The 24,177-nt window shown below is 39.8% G+C and overlaps 1 protein-coding gene across 9 annotated transcripts in view; it reads right to left on the bottom strand.

Annotated features, from left to right (window-relative positions):
• Window positions 1–241: 241 nt before the first annotated feature.
• Window positions 242–24,177, bottom strand: part of Adamts6 (a disintegrin-like and metallopeptidase (reprolysin type) with thrombospondin type 1 motif, 6) — a 210,178-nt gene continuing 186,242 nt past the window's right edge. For 7 of the 9 annotated variants that reach the window (XR_003950407.1, XM_006517516.2, XM_030247122.1 and 4 more), the window contains 3 exons: window positions 20,108–20,284; window positions 17,262–17,418; window positions 243–3,342 (listed from right to left, as the gene is read on the bottom strand). Coding sequence is in view for 7 of the 9 variants with exons in the window: in XM_006517516.2 (XP_006517579.1) it covers window positions 3,233–3,342; window positions 17,262–17,418; window positions 20,108–20,284 (444 nt within the window). In the remaining 2 variants the exon portion in view is untranslated. Of the gene's footprint in view, window positions 3,343–17,261; window positions 17,419–20,107; window positions 20,285–24,177 lie in introns of all 9 variants that reach the window. The other 2 variants (NR_136938.1, NM_001081020.2) reach the window with 1 other exon arrangement.

Here is a 24,177-nt window from a genome sequence, read left to right as displayed (position 1 = left end):
GGATTCCTTTCCAGCTTTTTGACTAATGTACTGGTGGGTGGCTAGCTATTCTGCAAGGGGAGCCTAGTGGAAAAGCTGAAGCCCTTGCATTTATTAGAGCTACGACAGTCAGATAGATGCAATTCCCAAGGACATGATAAGATTACAGCAAACACCTCCATCAGGATGGTGCCCTCAGGGACAGGCACTGGCTGCTACAAGATCAAGGTAAGCATTTCTGGAAACAGACAATTTCATCCACATTATTTTTACAAGCTGAAGTTTTTATTATTTACTGAATTATCTATGTTAAAAAAAAATCTGTGCCTGGTATGAAATTTCACTCCATCAAGTGTTACAATGACTTTCATTTTCATTACGAGCAGGAGAATGAATAAAGGACAGGTGTTAGGAAACATGGCAATAAATTAGAATATAATTTACAAAAGCAAAAATAGTAACAGTGTACCACATTAATACTGAGTATAAAATAATAAGCAACAAGCTATCACAATAATACAAAGGTAATTTTGTTCTGTATTATTAACGATACCTATAAGACATTCACTCAAATACATATAAATTCCTAATGAAATGGTCTATTGGGAAATCATACCTGCCTTTAGGGGTTCAATCATTTGGGTATATTTGACATTCCTATTTTGGTAGGCCTTTATACCAGTGGCAGACACTGCTCCTAGCCATGGGTACCCTGGTACCCTAAGTAGTCAATATAGCTCACAACATTTGGAGTGCCTGCCAGGGCAGCCCAGCCTCCGCTGCTGATCCCACTGTTACCACGGAGGACAGAGATGGCTGCAGTAGCAGTGGCATTGTAATGTGTTATGGAAGATGCTCTTCATTTTGTGTAACCTGCTCAAGTTTAAATTCAGAGTCTACTTTGAGAATGTTGAATCCTGTTAAACCACGCTTTGTTTCCCCATGGAAGGCCGTGCTCCCCTCAGCAGTAGCCTGTCCACTGTGCCAATGCACTTCCTGGAGAGAGCATAGACTGATCTCTTACCCTAGCAGTAGCAGAGGCAGGAACTGCACAGTACCTGTGGGGGTCAGCCCTTGCGATGTTAGCTTCCAAGTGAGGTAAATACAGCTTTTTACAAGTATTGTAGGATATCTTCTTGGAATATAAGCATGATTTAATATTAATGTTGGTACAAAAAATTAGGTCTGGGTAGCAAGCCTATTGTAAACTGCCTCAGCGATCACCCAGTCTTCCTATATTTTACCAGGGCACATTAGCACCAAGTTAACTGTCCTTTGAAAAGGACCAAGGGAATTCAAGTCTGGGCCAGGCTCCCATGTGTTGCCTTCCTTTAGTGGAATGGCTGGGATGGTACTTAGGCTGGTCTTCTCAGGGCAGTCAGATGGAGGGCTTGACCATATGCTTTGTATCACTGATAGCCTCCTCTGGAGAACTTAGGGGATGATACTGAGAAAGAAGCAGGGAATGAAGATATGGCTGGTCACACTGGAGTGTGGGCTAACATCCAGGCCACCTGTACATAGCAAGCAAGAAGCTGAGGAGGCCTTTGGTGACAGCCTTTCTAAGGTCACCACATAGGTGACACACCAAAATCTAGCTTCAGAGCACAGTGGTAGATAAGTGAGACATGCTCTTAAATGAAAATATTTTCTTTGTTACCAAGTAGCCATTTAGTTTGTGTTTTCGATGATGCTGTGTGTACGGGGCACATACGTGAAGGACTAAGGAGGTGTGCTTGACACAAAGCACATTCACCAACAACCTACTACACGCTACAAGTGTTCAAGTACGAAGCATTAACATAAACAAGAACCCTTAAACAATCTAGTTGTTGAATCTTTTGATGGCAACGTGTGAAGCGTGAAGGTGGGAAGGCCCACGCGAGTCATTTCAGTTCTGTAAGGTATGCCTTTAGAGCCTGACTCGCCTAGGAAACCGGGTTTCACATTTAACTGCCATTTAGAATATCTATAAAAATTATGTGACTTCTAAACTTATAGTTTGTGATCTTTCTTCATGGAGCTTTTCTTCTTTGGTTGTTATCCTTCCCTACTTTAAAACTCACAGAAACAGCACATTTATATGCAAGCAAACTCACCTGTTTCCCCACTCAGGAATGTCTGCACACACACACACATACACACACGTATACACTTGCTCTCATATAAATAAATGCCCTTCTACCATATCAAAGAAGGGACATCTGGAACCCATCGGACTGTCAGCAAATGGTAAAGGGCCTGCCTGGTTATTACTAAGCCAGCTTATCTTTCCGCATGGCATCATCTCCATAAGCTCACCATGCATGCAACAGCCGAGCAGGGCAGAAGCTGATCTGTGGCTGGTGGGGATGTAAACACGAAGGAGTCTCGGTGACTCAAATAAGGCATCCCACTGACGGCTGCAAGGGCCTGGTGCTTCAGTCTCTGCCATGCCTTAGGTCTGGCTTCTGCATGAAATTGAAATGTTTTTCTCTTAAAGTTTTAATGGAAATCTCAGCCTCCCTTGCACAATGGCAAGTTGGCCACAGACTCTTAGCACTGAGTTTATAGACTTGCACAGCTGCAGCAATTGCTGCGCAGCTTCAAACCAAGTCCCTCACTGTTTAATAGAGTTTATACATGGCTCACAGCAGTGCTCAGAACAGGGGTTATTCCTAAGGAAACTGAGTGGGACAAAGAAAAATAATACACACTTTCATTACTTTTGATTTATAATTGTTTCTTAAATTACAGTTTAAAGCCCATTTTATAATTTAAATCGTGGTGCTATTGTGGTGTGATAAAGAGTAGTAAATATTTTTAAGCTATGACTTAAGAATTCTGAATCTCTTCTACTTTCATAGTTAACCAAGTCATAATAACTACATTTTAAACAGTCTTAAATACAAATGGATTCAGTGTCATTGCTAAGTCCATAATAAAAATTATCTTAATGGTCCAGGGAGGTAAACAGGCTGTTAGATTTACTCGAAAGAACACAAACGCTCCACAGTAAGCAAGTTTCCTGTGTTGTTTGGATCTCTCAGATCTGGCAGTCCCTCCTGATACCGTGTCCAGCACTTTGGATCAATAAATCCCACTTCACAGAAGTTAAAATAATATTGAAATCCTGTCAGCTGGGGCTGACCAGTGGTTACATTTTCCACAGGGTAATGCTTTTGTAAGGACATCCATCCACTTCCTCTGGGTGGTTCTCTTTGATGGACGCATTTCCACGATGAAATGACAGGACTCTCTGGCTTTCTGCGGGTCAGTGTCCTTGGCAGGTCTTACAACACATCTGTCTGAAGTATGCTCGACTGCAGAACTTGAACTTCAGCACCAGTGGGCAATAAGCCACTTTGTTCACATCTTTGCACTCTAGCAAATGGAGGCAGAAAGTGGGAAACAATTAGAGTCACATAAACAAGCTGATAAGCCTGCCCAGCTAACAGGGATGCCACTGGCTGATCTACCTTCACGTGTATGTTCCTGTGACTTTTTTAAAAAAAGATTTTGTTTTTGTTTTTAAGCACACTGTCTGGAACAGCCTACCAGAAACATTCTTTTGGTATATTTTAACACAATTTTTAAAAAATGCAAGGCTTTTCTCCCAGACTTTTATAAGTGTGGTGCATGCCCACTGTGTCTTGAAAGAATTGCCATTTGTTGGGATGAGTGATCATTTTAGACATCTTGGACACATGAGTCATTTTTCTTACAGTGCTTTTATTGCTTCTTTCTCAAGGGTTATTTTATTCAATGTGTAAGGTTATCCAGAATCAAACATGAGTTACATTGTTTGATACTGAAGTCCACACGTCTCTCAGTAATACTGCATGCAAAGGATGGCAGACAGTGGTCTGGACCCAGCAGCTCCACTACCAGAAGGAGAGCTGTGAGGGGCTGGCCTCCGAGGACAGCAGCCTGTGGGCTTTGGAAACGTAGAAACGTCTTTTTTTTTTTTTTTAATTTGGAAGTGAGCTATGGCCTTCTTTGCTCCTGTTTGTATTTTCTCACCAGTGTTAGAGTGCCCACAGCTGCAGTATGCAGCTCTTGCAACCAGAAGGTGAACGAGTCTTTCCCTCACCTCCCACGGGGACTGAGCATTTTGACAGAAGCCACACCTTCCTCTTCCATCAGTACAACACATTACTGCAAAGGTGACTCCTCTCCAGTATTATAGTTATTTTATTTGGGGGTTTAAAATTATTTGGGAACACAGTAATTAAATTTTCACATTCCTCCACCGGATTATACTGAAGTATCCTGAGAAACTACTTAAGGCAATTCAGACTCCTGCATTTTAAACAGTGCAAAAGTTGAAAGATGTAAGGAGGGGCATGAAGACGTCACATTTAAGCTTGCACTGAGAAAGGAAATCAGACGGCAGTGCACCATCTTCTGCAGAGTGGAGAACGGTAAGTGGAGGAGACAGAAGTGCTGCTGCTGTCACTGGTAATTAGGGATTAGTGTCCCTCATGCCTGACTTTAGGAAGGAAGCAAGAGGATGAACGGTAACCTTCTCAATGAAGATACAGATTTCAATCACTGCTGAGAAAATATTGCCCCCAGAGACACAAATCAGCTTGGAGACCAAAGAGAGAGCAATATTCTTTGGGTTACAACTTTATTGGAAGAATCATGACTCCATTTTTGGAAGATATGTTAGATCTGGAAAATTGAGTTGAGCAAAATGTGAGTAAATACAGACATTTTAACCCTTTGATTTCGACTTTGTGAACAGATTTTTTAAAATGTATAATGAATAAAATGGAGTATTTATAAATTCTCCTTTTTCTACCCACCCAAATATAAATAGTGGAGGATTTTTCCATGGGTAGGTGCTGGACTTTAAACTGCAAGTGGAGGCCATAAACTATATCTAGTCCACAGGGGTGGGATGCAAGTGGGTATTAGCCCAGGTGTTCTTCCCTAAACTTCTGAATACCCTTGTTAAGTTAGTTCTCAATTAACTTCATTGGAAGCAGAAAATCATCAGGTCCTAGAAGCAGGATCAAGCTTAGAGAGGTGGGAGCTGATTGCAAGTGAGCACACAAGGACAGGAAGGTGTGAAACCAGTGAGGCTGTGATGATCTCTGGCTTAGCCTCTTCTAACGTTCACAACTCTAAAGCTCAGAAAGGAAGACCAGAAGAAGCCCTGCTTACTTGGAAAACCATACATGAGGTGATGCATACAACGAGAAGCCCAGGCCAAGGTATCCAGCTCAATAACTCACAGCTGGGTAGCTCTCCCTGCCTCTGACAACACCCGTCACACGTCATTACTCTGAGATCTGTCAGATGAGCACAGGCTGCCAGGAAGGTCTACATATTTATGCAGACAGAGAATTAACAAAAAGCTATTAAACAGTGTAGGCAGATCATGGGGCCAGCAGCCAGCAAAGAGGTGGGCAAGCTCCGAGGATGGCTGAGACTCAGATAGCAGACCTTGATGAGAGACCAGGGCTATACAGAACATTGCTGCAGTGTGGAGCTCCTACACAGGGCCCTGTGGAAGATCCAGTTCCTACTCTTTGGTTTTGCCTTCTAGGAACTGTTGTGACTAGAAAAATCAGTTCATTACACATTTGGATTCATGAAAGCATATTCACCCAAGCTCAGCCACAACTAGTCTTTTATTTGCTCAGTCTTTTAACTCCACAAGAGCTTAATTTAGTAACAGCATTAAGCAGTGTAATTTATCAAGCACTTCCTTTATGTCAGGCATAACCCTAGGCAGTTTTATACTTTTATATTCAATCCTTTTAAGCATGTGGAATGTCAGCTTTCCATAGACAGCAAAGCTTAAGCTTAGGAAGACTTTGGAACCCATGCTGGCTCATGGAGCTGTCACTATGAAGGCTGAGCTCAGACCTCAGGTTTGTCTGACTGCAGAGGCACTCTTGTTTTGGCAGCATTCTTGGCACTGAAATGAAAATGTAGGTCTCTATTCGAGCTGACACAGTGGTAGGCCAGGCTGTGGGGTATCATGGCCAGGTCTTATAACTTTTGAGAGTTTGATCTATCTTACAGAAGGGAAGATATGTTTGGGAGAAAAGAAAGATGTTTCTAGGTCCCAGACATTCAGAATAGACTGGTTAGTCCTCCTAACCTTTTCTCATTGTAGTTTCATGAGTAAGCATTTGATGATTGATATAAAAAGTTTTAAAGTCCCATTATTATAGAATGCTGAATAGAATCTTCAAAATACTAAACCAGGATTAAAGATACTGGTGATTTTTCTACCTCAGCACTGACATTCTAATTTAGTAAGCGAGGGCTGCCTGTCCTGACACACTGCTGACATATTTGAGAGGTCTTAATTATAAAACTTAGCTCCTTACTAGTCTGCCTCATCCTCAAAATATGTTAAAATTATGAAATAGTTTGTCTTCTAATCTTGAGCTAATATATCATACAGCTAACTTGTAGTTTAAAACAGTTTTCACTGTGTATTCACTGTACAGATTGTGCTACGCAAGATCATCTTCATGTAGCAATGCCTTGTGCCTTTAACACACACCCTGTTCTCTCCCCTCCTTATACTACCCTCTTCTGTTAGTCCCCTTTACTTTCCTAGAAAGTTTTGCATCTATGTTCATGACATATAATATAAATGATTTTATTTATTTATTTAAAATGTATAATCCACAAGTGAGAGAAAACATGATATTAGTCTATCTAGCTTAATTCACTTACTGTGGTTATTTTTGGTTGCATCCATTTTCTTCCACATAGGTTTGTTCTTCTTTATATTTTTAAAAAATATTTTATTATCTATTCCTCTGCTGCAGGAAACCTAGGTTGAGTCCATACTTAGCTATTGTGAGTTTCTGCATTAAACGTAGATGTACAAGTCTTGCTGTGGTATGTTGACTATGACTCCTTTGGTTAAATACCCAGGAGTGGTAGAGCTGGAAATGTAAACTAATCCAGCTATTATGGAAGTGAGTTTGGAGGTTCCTCTTTAAAAAAAGTCTACCATATGACCTGACTATATCATAGAAAGGCAGACTTTTGTGGGGAAAAAAAAATCACATTTTCCTACCGAAGTAAAAAAAAAAAAATCACAACAGAAATGTTTTAGTTTTTGAATTATCTTCAATGCTCTAGTGAAAGTATTAAAATAGATTCTTCAGGTTTAGTGGAGGGCATAATGTTTTCTGTATTTGGTCTGTTTAAAGATTTAGTCTCTACTCTCATATTTTCTTCATTACAGGCAGATGTGCTAGCACTGGGCCACTCTTCTGTGGCCTTTTGGCAGTGAAGGTCATAGAGGTTAAGATGATGACATCTGATTATGTCTTCTATATCATCAAGTCCTGGCTAAGTGTGCTCTTGGGAGGAAAGCATTCTTTCTATTGTTTTTGTACTTTGGAGTCCTCACCATGTAGACATTAGGAAACATTTTGTCTCACCTCTTTTATACCCTACTCTACCCCTGAAGATGAACTGCCATACAGTATTAAAGGAAGAATAACCTGGGCAGAGCTCACAAACTATTTCCTTTTTTTTTTCTTTCCATTTTTTATTAGGTATATAGCTCATTTACATTTCCAATGCTATACCAAAAGTCCCCCATACCCACCCACCCCCACTCCCCTACCCGCCCACTCCCCCTTTTTGGCCCTGGCGTTCCCCTGTTCTGGGGCATATAAAGTTTGTGTGTCCAATGGGCCTCTCTTTCCAGTGATGGCCGACTAGGCCATCTTTTGATACATATGCAGCTAGAGTCAAGAGCTCCGGGGTACTGGTTAGTTCATAATGTTGATCCACCTATAGGGTTGCAGATCCCTTTAGCTCCTTGGGTACTTTCTCTAGCTCCTCCATTGGGAGCCCTGTGATCCATCCATTAGCTGACTGTGGGCATCCACTTCTGTGTTTGCTAGGCCCCGGCATAGTCTCACAAGAGACAGCTACATCTGGGTCCTTTCGATAAAATCTTGCTAGTGTATGCAATGGTGTCAGCGTTTGGATGCTGATTATGGGGTGGATCCCTGGATAAGGCAGTCTCTACATGGTCCATCCTTTCATCTCAGCTCCAAACTTTGTCTCTGTAACTCCTTCCAAGGGTGTTTTGTTCCCACTTCTAAGGAGGGGCATAGTGTCCACACTTCAGTCTTCATTTTTCTTGAGTTTCATGTGTTTAGGAAATTGTATCTTATATCTTGGGTATCCTAGGTTTTGGGCTAATATCCACTTATCAGTGAGTACATATTGTGTGAGTTCCTTTGTGAATGTGTTACCTCACTCAGGATGATGCCCTCCAGGTCCATCCATTTGGCTAGGAATTTCATAAATTCATTCTTTTTAATAGCTGAGTAGTACTCCATTGTGTAGATGTACCACATTTTCTGTATCCATTCCTCTGTTGAGGGGCATCTGGGTTCTTTCCAGCTTCTGGCTATTATAAATAAGGCTGCTATGAACATAGTGGAGCATGTGTCCTTCTTACCAGTTGGGGCATCTTCTGGATATATGCCCAGGAGAGGTATTGCTGGATCCTCCGGTAGTACTATGTCCAATTTTCTGAGGAACCGCCAGACGGATTTCCAGAGTGGTTGTACAAGCCTGCAATCCCACCAACAATGGAGGAGTGTTCCTCTTTCTCCACATCCTCGCCAGCATCTGCTGTCACCTGAATTTTTGATCTTAGACATTCTGACTGGTGTGAGGTGGAATCTCAGGGTTGTTTTGATTTGCATTTCCCTGATGATTAAGGATGTTGAACATTTTTTCAGGTGCTTCTCTGCCATTCGGTATTCCTCAGGTGAGAATTCTTTGTTCAGTTCTGAGCCCCATTTTTTAATGGGGTTATTTGATTTTCTGAAGTCCACCTTCTTGAGTTCTTTATATATGTTGGATATTAGTCCCCTATCTGATTTAGGATAGGTAAAGATCCTTTCCCAATCTGTTGGTGGTCTTTTTGTCTTACTGACAGTGTCTTTTGCCTTGCAGAAACTTTGGAGTTTCATTAGGTCCCATTTGTCAATTCTCGATCTTACAGCACAAGCCATTGCTGTTCTGTTCAGGAATTTTTCCCCTGTGCCCACATCTTCAAGGCTTTTCCCCACTTTCTCCTCTATAAGTTTCAGTGTCTCTGGTTTTATGTGAAGTTCTTTGATCCATTTAGATTTGACCTTAGTACAAGGAGATAAGTATGGATCGATTCGCATTCTTCTACATGATAACAACCAGTTGTGCCAGCACCAATTGTTGAAAATGCTGTCTTTCTTCCACTGGATGGTTTTAGCTCCCTTGTCGAAGATCAAGTGACCATAGGTGTGTGGGTTCATTTCTGGGTCTTCAATTCTATTCCATTGGTCTACTTGTCTGTCTCTATACCAGTACCATGCAGTTTTTACCACAATTGCTCTGTAGTAAAGCTTTAGGTCAGGCATGGTGATTCCACCAGAGGTTCTTTTATCCTTGAGAAGAGTTTTTGCTATCCTAGGTTTTTTGTTATTCCAGATGAATTTGCAAATTGTTTATTCTTTGTGTAGAGAAAGGCCATTGACTTGTTTGAGTTAATTTTATATCCAGCTACTTCACCGAAGCTGTTTATCAGGTTTAGGAGTTCTCTGGTGGAATTTTTAGGGTCACTTATATATACTATCATATCATCTGCAAAAAGTGATATTTTGACTTCCTCCTTTCCAATTTGTATCCCCTTGATCTCCTTTTGTTGTCGAATTGCTCTGGCTAATACTTCAAGTACTATGTTGAAAAGGTAGGGAGAAAGTGGGCAGCCTTGTCTAGTCCCTGATTTTAGTGGGATTGCTTCCAGCTTCTCTCCATTTACTTTGATGTTGGCTACTGGTTTGCTGTAGATTGCTTTTATCATGTTTAGGTATGGGCCTTGAATTCCTGATCTTTCCAGAACTTTTATCATGAATGGGTGTTGGATCTTGTCAAATGCTTTTTCTGCATCTAACGAGATGATCATGTGGTTTTTGTCTTTGAGTTTGTTTATATAGTGGATTACATTGATGGATTTTCGTATATTAAACCATCCCTGCATCCCTGGAATAAAACCTACTTGGTCAGGATGGATGATTGCTTTAATGTGTTCTTGGATTCGGTTAGCGAGAATTTTATTGAGGATTTTTGCATCGATATTCATAAGAGAAATTGGTCTGAAGTTCTCTATCTTTGTTGGATCTTTCTGTGGTTTAGGTATCAGAGTAATAGTGGCTTCATAAAATGAGTTGGGTAGAGTACTTTCTACTTCTATCTTGTGAAAAAGTTTGTGCAGAACTGGAATTAGATCTTCTTTGAAGGTCTGATAGAACTCTGCACTAAACCCGTCTGGTCCTGGGCTTTTTTTGGCTGGGAGACTATTTATAACTGCTTCTATTTCTTTAGGGGATATGGGACTGTTTAGAAGGTCAACTTGATCCTGATTCAACTTTGGTACCTGGTATCTGTCCAGAAATTTGTCCATTTCGTCCAGGTTATCCAGTTTTGTTGAGTATAGCCTTTTTTAGAAGGATCTGATGGTGTTTTGGATTTCTTCAGGATCTGTTGTTATGTCTCCCTTTTCAGTTCTGATTTTGTTAATTAGGATTTTGTCTCTGTGCCCTCTAGTGAGTCTAGCTAAGGGTTTATCTATCTTGTTGATTTTCTCAAAGAACCAACTCCTCGTTTGGTTAATTCTTTGAATAGTTCTTCTTGTTTCCACTTGGTTGATTTCATCCCTGAGTTTGATTATTTCCTGCCGTCTACTCCTCTTGGGTGAATTTGCTTCCTTTTTTTCTAGAGCTTTTAGATGTGTTGTCAAGCTGCTAGTATGTGCTCTCTCCCGTTTCTTCTTGGAGGCACTCAGAGCTATGAGTTTCCCTCTTAGAAATGCTTTCATTGTGTCCCATAGGTTTGGGTACGTTGTGGCTTCATTTTCGTTAAACTCTAAAAAGTCTTTAATTTCTTTCTTTATTCCTTCCTTGACCAAGGTATCATTGAGAAGAGTGTTGTTCAGTTTCCACGTGAGTGTTGGCTTTCTGTTATTTTTTTTTGTTATTGAAGATCAGCCTTAGTGCATGGTGATCTGATAGGATACATGGGACAATTTCAATATTTTTGAATCTGTTGAGGCCTGTTTTGCGACCTATTATGTGGTCAATTTTGGAGAAGGTACCATGAGGTGCTGAGAAGAAGCTATATCCTTTTGTTTTAGGATAAAATGTTCTGTAGATATCTGTCAGATCCATTTGTTTCATCACTTCTGTTAGTTTCAGTGTGTCCCTGTTTAGTTTCTGTTTCCATGATCTGTCCATTGGTGAAAGTGGTGTGTTGAAGTCTCCCACTATTATTGTGTGAGGTGCAATGTGTGCTTTGAGCTTTACTAAAGTTTCTTTAATGAATGTGGCTGCCCTTGTATTTGGAGCATAGATATTCAGAATTGAGAGTTCCTCTTGGAGGATTTTACCTTGTCTTTTTTGATGACTTTGGGTTGGAAGTCAATCTTATCAGATATTAGGATGGCTACTCCAGCTTGTTTCTTCATACCATTTGCTTGGAAAATTGTTTTCCAGCCTTTTATTCTGAGGTAGTGTCTATCTTTTTCTCTGAGATGTGTCTCCTGTAAACAGCAAAATGTTGGGTCTTGTTTGTGTAGCCAGTTTGTTAGTCTATGTCTTTTTATTGGGGAGTTGAGACCATTGATGTTAAGAGATATTAAGGAAAAGTAATTGTTGCTTCCTGTTATTTTTGTTGTTAAAGTTGGCATTCTGTTCTTGTGGCTGTCTTCTTTTAGGTTTGTTGAGGGATTACCTTCTTGTTTTTTCTAGGGCATTGTTCCCGTTCTTGTATTGGTTTTTTTCTGTTATTAACCTTTGAAGGGCTGGATTCGTGGAGAGATAATGTGTGAATTTGGTTTTGTCGTGGAATATTTTGGTTTCTCCATCTATGGTAATTGAGAGTTTGGCTGGGTATAGTAGCCTGGGCTGGAATTTGTGTTCTCTTAGTGTCTGTATAACATCTGTCCAGGCTCTTCTGGCTTTCATAGTCTCTGGTGAAAAATCTGGTGTAATTCTGATAGGCTTGCCTTTGTATGTTACTTGACCTTTTTCCCTTACTGCTTTTAGTATTCTATCTTTATTTAGTGCATTTGTTGTTCTGATTATTATGTGTCGGGAGGAATTTCTTTTCTGGTCCAGTCTATTTGGAGTTCTGTAGGCTTCTTGTATGTTCATAGGTATCTCTTTCTTTATATTTGGGAAGTTTTCTTCAATAATTTTGTTGAAGATGTTTGCTGGTCCTTTGAGTTGAAAATCTTCATTCTCATCCACTCCTATTATCCGTAGGTTTGGTCTTCTCATTGTGTCCTGGATTTCCTGGATATTTTGAGTTAGGATCTTTTTGCATTTTCCATTTTCTTTGATTGTTGTGCCGATGTTCTCTATGGAATCTTCTGCACCACAAACTATTTTCATATAAACACATTAGAATTGTAACTAACCTGCCACACACCCTGGAAATAGACTTTGGTAGCTTTAAGTAATAAAATTAGATAAGCTACTTCATAAGGAATATATAAACATTATTTTCGTTGATTGCTAATGAGTTTCTCTCAGGGGTTTTACATTAATCTTTCCAAACTTTGACTTAGAAGATTTGCTTTCAAAATTAAACAGAAGCTATGGATTTGGGATGTACTTGGATTCAGAGTCATGACAACATTAAAGCTTGATTTGGTCCACCTGTAAGCTCCTTGTAAGATTCACAGAGTACAGTAAATGGTTGAGCATCTAAGGTTTATCTTTTGGGTTAAAAAACCATGATCAGCTTTGATAACTTGCCCATGGCAATGGAGAGCCACCAAGAAATGAGAGAGCTAAAAGATTCATAGGCATGCAGTTCAGGAGGTGGTGTCTGCGAACTTTCCACCTAAAACCATACCAGAGCCCTTGACTTGATGCATTTGGGCAGTAAGGGATGGATTAACAAGCCCTAAAGCAAGGTGCTATCAGTCACCACTTTGGTTTCAGGTTAATGTAGACCATTGCTCTCTGTTTTGCTTTCCTTCCTCTTCTCTCTCCCCCTCAGTCTTATCCCCTGGATGCCACTCACATTCAAGATAGTGTAATCCCAATTCAAATGACAGGACTATGCATGGAATGCCAAGTGGATTAGGAGCTCCTTGAAGTGATGAAGGAAAACAGAAACCCTGGTCTTCCTTATTTCCTTTAAATTGAAGTCTTCAAACCACCTTTCTTGTTCTTCTTACTGATTTTCATATATCTGATTCCATATTAAGGACTAAATTCTGTAACTATGTGCTTTATAAATTTTGTTAGGAGATTTGTGGAGCTAGTTAGACTTTCTCAGAGAAGTGTGTCTGAGGGAAACTGAGACCCAGCAAAGCCACCAGATGGCATCTCAAGCTGGTAGACCAATGTTTACTGCCCACAGCTTTCTGGCTTAATTACTAGCTCATGGCACACCATGAATCACTATCTGCCAGAAACAAATACTACATGCAGAGCGCCTTGTGCTACTGAGAAGCTAAAAAGATTCCCCATATAAACTTGAGGAAACATGAAACTGCATGGACAATGAATAAAATGGCATTTGGAGATAGAGTTTCAGGTGAGCTTGAATGGGCGAGACCCAACTGTCACGCGCACTTGAAAACCATGTATTTTAAATGCAGTGGTGCCCGGTCTGTGTATAACGCACTCCCGGCAGTGATGGTGTTACACGCACAGTGGCAGCCTGTCAGGCCTGTCGGGGGCCTGCCTATCAAGTTTTAACCTTTCACTGAAGGCTTTCAGAAACGAAAGAACAAAAGCAGATGTTGGACACAGCAAAGTGCACTGGCCTTTCCCGTCTCCTGTATCTTTTCGCCACTTTAATGTCTTGATGCTCTGCTTCTGGTTTTTCTCTTATTGTCTCTGGCTGGCTTAAACTTCCCTCCATTTGTAAAATTTCTGTGTGTTTATTTTTTTAATCTTACTTCAATTCAATTATGGCTGCACATACTTGCCTGAGCCAGGGGCATCCCACATCCCAGCATCTTCTTGGTAAACTGTTGGTAAACCAGTGTCCAGACCCTGTTCACTGTGCAGTGAATGCTCTGTCCATTCATCACACTCCCTAGGTACTTGAAATGCTTCTTTATGTCTCTGCTGAAATACTGCTCACCATGGCAGCCAGCACATCACCATCCCTACTAAATTACGCTTCCTTTGTGGACAGAACTTTGTGGTATCCCTAGTCTTGGTGTCTGGCAAGTAAATGGATTAATGGCAGGATAAATGGAGTATGTGCTCTAAAAACGCCGTCTAGAGTTCCGTGCCGTCTGCTGGGCTCACCAGGCTCCAGTGGTAGTTCCAGACCCACGGTTACACATGTGGCCTTGATTAATCTCAGCGGGCCACTACACAAAACAAATAGACATGAATGTGAGAGCGATTTGTGGGGGAAGGGAACAAGCAGAGTTGTAGGGAGGTGGAAATGAGAGAAGACAGTGTGCAAGGTGTATATATGTAAAATTGTAAACAAAATAAGCAAACAACCCCCCCCAATCCCAATCACCTTGAAGGATGAATTATATCTAAAATAAAGCAAATTTACTAAACTGTTAATGCAATAGATGAGTGTTCACTGAAGAAGTCTTTCAATTTTATTGTGTATTTGAAACTTTATTATTTTTATATAAAAAAATTGAGTAGGTGAGTGTCCATTAACTAAGTCTCAGTAGTTAAAACAATTCCCAAGGTTTTAACTACAGACCATTTTATCCTCAGCACTCTGAAGGCAGGGCTGCATTTTAGATCCTGAGAGAGCTCCCCTAACCTGCTCTGTAGTGGCAGAACTAAGCTGCCTTCCATCAGCGTCTCCATGGGAGTCAAGAGAGCCTGACTCTCCTGATAGCTTTGTTCTTTCAACTATGCATTATTAACTAGAAACTGGACCTTCAGATTTTTCCTAAGAAGTCTATCTTACTTCTTCAATTTGATCCCCCAAACTAAGTCATTATGTTTGTGTAAAAACCCTCCCTTGCCATCTGCATATCCATTTTCTCTGTTGGAGACAACTTATGCTTTGGGTCAAATACTGCTTTCTGAGTTCACCTTGGACTTCTCCAACAATACATTACAGCTGGCTCACAGACCACTTAGCCTGTGGAGAACTCTTGATCCAAAAGGTCAAAGTCACTGATTTTCATTTGGATCTCCCTTAGGATTTACAGAAACAGCCTCACATGGCACATCTACCTTTCTTTTTAAATTAAAAAAAAAAAAAAAAAAAAAAAAGCTGGAAGTGGAGGCATACTCCTAGAATTCTAGTTTGGAAGACTGAGGCAGAAAGATCATTAATAATACTAGGCCAGCATGGGTTATATAGAAAAAACACTTTCTCAGTAAAAATGAATAGCATGTTAAGTATAGAGAAAATTAACATGCTTCAAAGCTGTCAAATCTGGGTTCAAATCCTGCCTTGTGTGTCTACTACTTCCCAGACTTGTAATCTGGGCAAATTACCATCAGATTCATAATCTGGGCTAATTACCATCAGACTTGTAATCTGAGCCAATTACCATTGCTCCTTTGTGCCCATGCTGAGGCACAGGTCCCAGTTTTTTTGCTTTTGTTTTCATCAGCAAAAATATGTCACAGAAGATTATTATAAGGATTGTATGACATTATACAGATATAGAATACAGAAAGATTATATATGTATATATGTGTGTATATGTATACATATACATATATATACACTCAAAGAGAATTAAAGGATCAAATATACAGAGTAGTTTAATGGATTAGTTATATCTTCTTTCCCATCTAACCTTGTATCTTCCAATTCTGAAGTAGAAGAAAAACCTCCTAAACCTAAAAGATAGGTTGCTAATAACTTAAAATGAATGAAAGTTGTTTGCTAGTCTGATAGAAGAGAGATGTTTTCATTGAGATCACTTAAAAGACATGTATTTTCAAGAAAACAGCTTCTGTTTGCTATACAGTTTGAATTATTTTCAAGACATGGAAGCTACATTTCTAGGATACACCATATTATAGGAACAGCAACAAAAGTAGATGGTATTTAGAGCTATAGGTTTGCAAATTAAAATTACAATTTTAAATTAATGTGGGATATGGCTACACCATCCTTAAAATGTAACACACATTACAACAAATGCATTATGTGGAGTCTTAGGTAACAAACAGGCCATGCCAAAGATGGCAAGGTCTCTGTACACACTCCACAGATGACCATGCTTCTCCAAGTAAAACCCTAATGAAACTTTAAAACCATGAACACAGGTTCAGAGCATTCTTAAAATTGGATAGAGCAACCTAAAAGGAACTCTTCTGAAGAGGCTTTATAAACATTTCATTTTCATTAGAAAATTATTGGACTTTGTAATTTTTTGTTCCTTTTTGTTTGTTTTAAGAGCAGAGCTAGGTCTCTTTATATAATTCAATTCCATGGTTTCAGATGCTGTTGGTGAGCCTGTGCATATATTTTATATAAGAAGAAAGCTTGACATTCCTGACTATGCTATATTATTTTAATATTCTGGATAATTTCAGAAAATCTCATATATAGTACCATTCAAGATATTTTGAATGATGCCTACATGGATGAAGTGCTTTTACTTAAATGAAAGATAAAATTCAGGATTTTGGCCAGCATCTGCTGTTAATAAAAGGATTTCTCAGTGTACAAGAAAAAGAAAGAAATTTCAAAGTATAAAGACCCTTGCCCTCCTTTCTTAGCCTTCATAGAGGAATTGTTTTACTTCTCTACAATGAGAAACGTATTTAAAACACACAGCTTTAAACATAAGCTTTCTTTATATGTATCACAAGAACTGTTTTTTGTTTTTCTTTTGTTTTCTGGTATTTTGAGACAGGGTCTCTCTACAGAGTGCTGTTTGTCTTGGAACTCACTGTTTAGATCAACCTCAAACTCACAGAGTTTGCTTCCTGAATGCTGTGATTAAAGGCACGTGTCACCATGTCTTGCTTACAAGTTTGGACTCATTGTAGAAAGCATTTCCATAGTTCCGGCAAAGGTCGACCAGAATGCTAAGTTAGATATGACCTTAGAGATAGCCACTTTGACATGTCATTTTAAAGACATATAAATTTCTCTCCAGATGTTGAGTGTCTTAGTGTTAAACATATAATGAAACAATCAGGATAAAACAGGTTTCCTGGTTATAGGCAGGTCATATAACAGCTTTCACAAACTCTTGGTACATACTGTACCCTAACTGAGTCAGGGGACTCTTCCAAGGCTGGGGCAGTAGAGGAGAGTCACATAATCAAGCTCTTTGGGGTACTCACCTTCAGTACTGGAGAGAGGGGTGCTATCACATTTGCTGTCACACTGCTGCATGGATGGAGGCCGGACAGTTTCTGGACAGTCAACAGACGCCTGTCCAGTATAGGAAAGGCACTGGACAGTTCTCATTTGTTGTCCAAGACCACACTGAGCAGAGCACTAAATTCAAAGATATTGAAAAAAAATACTGACTGTCACTGTTTATCAGATAAAAAAACCATTATTTTAATTATTGTACATATCAACTCTTAAAGACCCTATGAAATCTTTATTGAGAGTCATATGACTTGTTCATTTTACTATGGAATTGGTTTCAAAACTCAAGAATTGAGTTGTTTTAGAAAACAAAGGCCATATAGTGAGTACTCAGAAGACAAGGGATAACAATTTCTTGGGATGCTATAATTATTCCAAACAAGTTTGGCAGAATTAAGAAGAGAGTAAGGAGGACATCTCATAGAAGAAGTTGAGCAGGGATGCATGGGGTCGTTCAGTGAGCAAAGTTCTTACGACACAAGCCTGGTGACCTGAGCTCTATCTTTGGAATCCGCATAAAGGTAGAAGAAGAGAACTGACTCCAGATTGTCGTCCTAGGACTTCTACATGCTCACTGTGGCACATGTCTGTGCATGTACAAATCACACACACACACACACACACACACACACACCATGCATGCTAATATGAATACTAATTTAAAAAAGTTTGTGTAATACCATGAATTTTCTAAGGAATTATCAGCCACATACACCTTAGAGACAGTCTATATTAGCCTGTATTAGCCAGTTAGTATACTTTTCTCTTTCCAGCTACATGAAGCTAATTAAGTACCTGGTTTAACATACAATTCCTAACACCATGTCTGTATAGAACCTTCAATAGTGCAATGTCAATTATGTGCAATTAAACTCTGAGTGAAGATTCTGTTAATAATAAAATATTAGCAGTGGAATGCCTAATCTTATCAAGCATATGCCACTTGAGAATTTGTGAGTTAAACGAAGTGATTCTGTAGAGATGCAAATCTTTGGTTATTTTATGATCACACTTCCTCCCATAGGGCTGAACACAGAGCAAATTGTCTATTTATAATGTATGAATACTGACTATCTTCCAGGCAAACACAAAGTTCCACAAGATCTGGCTACCTAAAAATCTACTCCATTCTTTTGTGTGTGTGTTATATGTGTGTTGTACAGTATATGTGTATGTATACACATATGTATGTGCATGTACATGTTAATGCCAGAAGTTAATGTTGGAAATCATCCTCAGTAGTTCTCTACCTTATTTTATGACGTAATATCTTTCATTGAACCTGGAGCTCATGGAGTCAGCTAGTAACAAGAATCATCCTGTCTCCCTTTTTTCAGTGTTGAGGTTACAGACACATACTACTACATGTGGCTTTTTTACATGGGTGCTAGAGATTAGCATTTAGGCTTTCATGCTTACACAGCAAGCAATTTACCTACTGAGCCACTTCACCAGCCATTAGCAATTTACTTTCTGTGATATTATTCTTACTAAAGAGAGTCACAGTATATAGTACAGGATGGCCTTGATCTCAAGAGTCTCCTGCCTTAGTCTCCCAAATGCTGACACTATGGATATGAGTGGCCACGCAGAGCTGCATACTATTTTTTTTAATGTGGCTTAACAGATTTCCTCTTTGATATTTAGAAGAACAATGAATAATTTCCTTACTACATAAAATATACCAATTTGGTGTTCTTTAAATAAACTTGGTAGAAGTTTTTTACTTGATAGAATTGTACTCATTTATCATGAATGGTCTGACATTTTGAAATATGAATATATTTGTGTGTGTGTAGATTGTATAATGGCTAAATTTTGTTAATTAATATAGGCATTATAGTTATTTTTGTGACTTTTTAAATATAATTGAACATGGCCGGTAGCAAGATGGCACAAATTAGCTACATATATAAGGAATGAAGGAAAGAATGAAAATAGGAAGCGGAGCAGCAAAACGTCTCAGTGGGTAAGGCGGGCCCCACCAAAGTGATGGCCTGCATTTGACTCCCAGCAACACCAGAACTTACAACAAATAAGTGATTTTTTATTATTAAAAAAGACAAATGCAAATTGAAGCATAAAATAGTTTGATATATATAAGACACATGTCAATAGGCCTATGTATTATTTCCTAATTCACAATATACATCAGAGAAAAGTACTTTGAAGTATAAGTATTATTCATTTTTCATCTTATCGATCCCATGGGTATTTGAATTAAGTCCCCAAAAGCTTCACTGTAAGGCTAGGAGGAATTCTATGCTTTATGAGTGGAGAAGCTAAAGCTAAGACGTTGGTATTAACTGATTTATTACTAAATCAGTTGAGAACTAGGGTTCCAGTGCTGTGGCTTCTTTACATTCTACTTATTGAGTCTACTTGACATTGAACTTGAAATGCTAGGATCGAAAGAACAGGTGAACTTGGGATTCATGGGGTTTGAACTTGGGATTCATGGGGTAATGCATACCTATAACCCCTGTTAGTAACAGGATCCCTGTTTGCAACAGGAGGATTGTGAGTTTGAAGCCAGTATGGCATACACAAAGTTTGGGCCCTTTATAATAAACTCCCAAATAGTAACAGGAACAATAATAATGCTAGAAATAGAGTAGAATAATTACAGATGTGGAGAAATGTGGCTAAGTGGGGATGTGTCCACAGCTGGTCTCAACGGCTTATGTAGTCTCATAGGTAGATCTCATACTTAGGACTTCTATGAGTTAATTCTTACTCTTAAGCCTTCACAATGATCGAATCAAAAAACTTAGGTTTGTATCTCAAAGGAGCCCACATCTGGCTGCCTTACCTGGCCCCAGTCTCCTGTCACCCAGCGGGGAGGAGGGCAGCGGCCCAGACTGCAGCGGATGCGAGCAGGAGGCTTGCTCTCCTCTGGACATTGTGCAGCTGGGAATGTTTTAGAAAGGTCACTGCTCTTGCACAGAACAATCCGATGCTTGAATCCTGAACCACATTTAGGAGTACACTGGAAATAAAAACAGATATTAATTAACAACAATTTAAATACAGGAAAGTGTGAAGGAAGTCTTGAAGTAAATGTGCATATGTATAAAATATCTACTTAGGGAAACACTCAGTTCTGAAGCTCCTTCCACAGTCAGTAAAGGGAAGCACGTGTATCTTTTCCCTAAGGTCTTTAAGAGCTCAAATCAATGTTTGCTTTTCTTGGCTAACGTTTTATTCTTTTATTAGGGCTGGGCTTATTCTTCTATTCTTTCCTATTCTTGGCCTCCTTCAGCTGTGATAAGATTCTGCTAAGTTCTGGAATGTGGAAGCTTACTGGGTGTTGTCTTTGAAAGGGAACTTTTATATTATTAGTGAACCACAGGAACGAGTCTTTGTAGAGCAAGTTGGCAGTGGAGTAGGTCAACTATTTTCACAGTATCAAGAATATATGCCCGCAGGAAAGGGTTGTTGCATAAATACCTCTGGCCTTCCTCATGTTCATAAGTCACAAACATTAAGAATTCAGTGTCTGCTCTTCAAATGGAGAAAACCACACTTCTTCCTATGTCACAAATCCTTTCCTTTACATGTCTCTAAATGCAGTGGCTGACTAAAGTTCTACAGTTTTCAGAACCTTTTTTCCAAATCTCTTTTCCTCTCAGTCAATGAAGGGTCTTATACACATGTGCAAGATGTGATTTGAACCTTTCATTCAGACATATTTACTGATCTTCTATAGCAGTGGTTCTCAACCTGTGGGTTGCAACCCCTTTGGCAAACTTCTATCTCTAAACAAGTTCACAATTCTTAACAGTAGCAAAATTATAGTTATGAAGCATCAATAAAGATAACTGACAGTTGGAAGTCACCACAGCATGAAGAACTGTATTAAAGAATCACAGTGCTAAGAAGGTTGAGAACCACTGGTCCAGAGGAATTACATGAACTTGAGGGGTGGGGCATGAAAGAAAATGAGAGTCTCTATACTCAACATGCCTGTATTCTTATTTAGGAGACAGGCATGGGAACAAAGACTATACCACATATTATGAGAGTGAGCATAGAAATTAAATTCTTGTGTGCTTTCTCAACATCGGCTTTTGACTGGTTTTATCAGCCATAGTCTTTGAGTTTGGCATATTGGCATAGAAAGGGAGAAAAATATTGTTTTTTTTTTCCAGATAAATAAAGTCAAAGGTTCTATGTAGTCTCTTTATCACAATGAATCCAGTAATGGAAAATATTTCCTCCAACTTAAAGAAAGATTCATTAACATGTATTTTTAAGGAAGACAACACATAATTCTTCTAAGATCACTTCAGTGGAGGCAAAGGTAGGAGTTAAAAATCAGAAACAAAAATCTTGATGTATTACTCATGTTCACAGCCAAATCAACAAACATAGCCTCACTACTGCCGCACTCTTCCCATATAAACCACCAGCTCTCATTCATCCAACTCTTTTCAGATACGATTTGTCTCCATTTCCATCACCATGAGTTACATTTCAAGCCAATATTATTTCCCACATGGTATTTTACTACTACTCCCGAATAGTTCAGCTTTCTGCCTTTAACTCACAACAATACATTTTATGAACTTTAGAGGAAAAGCATTTCATGAGGGTCCCAGAGGATAAAAGGGAACGGCACATTGTTAGCCCACTTGATCTTAGTCAAAAGCTGAGAAGTGTTCACACATTCTTGTTCAATGAGTGCACGGGGTCTGGGCCTACAGAGCCAGCCACAGCCGCTCCATCCCTATAGTCAGGCTATACTCCCTATAGTCAACTCTGGTCTTTACATACTGTATTACCTAGGTGTAATAATAAAATTTAGATTAAAAAAAATCTCTTCTAAGAAAATAGTAAAGGCAGGGACTACCACTTAGAACAGGTTCATTCAGAGTGTACCATCCAGCACATCCTTCCGATCAGACAATCAGAGGACAGAGCAGAAAGAACATGAGGGTCTTCAAAGGGTATGTCCAAAGAAATTAGGCTGCAGTTTTCAAAAGATTGAATTAAAAAGATCTCAAATGTGGCTGGTTCTTCTCCAGAGCCACCTTCTCCCATGGGGAGAGATCCTGTTTTCCTAAGGCAGAGGGTGCTGGCTTTTGGTGCAGTTTATCCTTCCTTACCTTAACCCATTTAGGGAAGAGCTAGGCTTCTTGGTAAAGCAAGGAAAGGGAAACCCACCTGTGCACAATAGACAGGCAAGACAGACAACAGCCATTCCTCCCTCTTGACAAAAAATGGGAGTAAAGATGGTGTTCAACTAGACAGTAATGCCAGCACTCCCTAAACGATGCTCTGCACCTGACAGGTTTCCTAGGTCATCTACATCTGCGGAGAGATCTCGGGGCGAGGCCCAGCATGAGCACTCCGCTTCCCAGCACTTCTTTCTTCTAGGCTGTGATTCAGCTGTCTTAGACAGGGTGTCAGAAGTGTCACTCAGTGTCCTCAGCAGCCACATGCACTTCCAGGGATGCCCCTGTGCTTCTTAAGCCACCCGAGAGCATCACTCCTGAGACCAGCAAAGTAGAATAACAATTACAAAAGAAGTTTAAGTTTAACCTGTGTGAATTAAATCCAGAAGGACACCTTGTATTTACTGAAAAGCTTCCATCTCAACGCCATTTAAAGGTCTCCTTCTTCAAGGTGATTGTGTTTGGTTATTTCACTTGAGAACAAATGTGCAACGGCAAGATGAAACGAACTGGTCTTACTGCTTGGCAGAGGTTTCTTATTGGTTTAGTTTTCAGGGATGATTTGTGTTCCTTTCCCTCTTTTCCATCTTTTGCCCTTTCTTCCTATTTGAGGAAGGAACTCACTCTGTAGTCCAGTTTGATCTGGAACTTACTTATTTGAAGTTCAGGCTGACTTTAAACTCACAATTTCTGTCTTTAACTGCAGGAACCACTGGCACATACGTTACAATATTTTGTGTTTATGTTCAGTTATATTTTTATAAAGAAGATTTCCTTTTCTTTTCAAATTCTCTTGTCCTTAAGCTTCAATTACAACTAGCTAAAAAGGCTTCTGACCCTATTTCAGGCTCCTCTTAAGAAAGGAAAGTACAGCAGTAGTAAGGTGGGGAAAGCCTTTTATAACTGCTACAATCTTAGCAAGCTGAGAAGTCATTTCCCAAGGGTAGCAATGAATACTAAGTCTCCCTTGAAGAACTGAAGCCAACTAGAACTGGCTGGAAACACTGTAACAGACACACTCCAGTGTTGTGGGTTTGGTCTAATGCTGCTTGTATTGTTAATTTGGATCCGCAAAATTGCATGAGAATCTTCATGTCTGAATTTAAGACACTGAGGGAACTCTGCCCTAGTTGTTGTTGTTTAATTAGATATTTTCTTTATTTACATTTCAAATGTTATCCCCTTTTCTGGTTTCCCCTTTGAACCCCCTACCTAATCACCCCTTCCCTGTTCTCCAACTCACTAGCTTCCCTGACCTGGCATTCCCCTACACTGGGGCATCAAGCCTTCTCAGGACCAAGGGCCTCTCCTCCCATTGATGTCTGACTAGGCCGTCCTCTGCTGCATATGCAGCTGGAGCCATGGGTCCCTCCTTGTGTATTCTTTGGTTTTGATCAGTAAATAAAGTTGCTGGCGGCTAATGGCTGAGCAGGCCAGACTTTTAGGATTCCCAGGGAAGAGACTGAGGAAGGAGGAGAGGATCTGCCATGCAGGGATATGGAGAACCAAGGCGCCATGCCTGAGAGGTGTGGAACAGAGACCACAGTTGCCATGTAGAAGTCAGAGGAATGCAGCTTGAGAGGGCTAAGTGACTGGGCCTAGGGCAGCAAAGATGAAATATAGATTTTTGTAAGCAATAACTCGGGAATATCAGAGGGGGGTTGGATTAGCCACGTGGATGTTAGGAAGTGGCCCAGCCATTGAG

Source organism: Mus musculus, chromosome 13 (genome assembly GCF_000001635.26).
Source record: "Mus musculus strain C57BL/6J chromosome 13, GRCm38.p6 C57BL/6J".
NCBI lineage: Eukaryota > Metazoa > Chordata > Mammalia > Rodentia > Muridae > Mus > Mus musculus.
The sequence above is the reverse complement of the archived record's forward strand: the minus strand, read 5'-3'. Positions and strand labels throughout refer to the sequence as shown.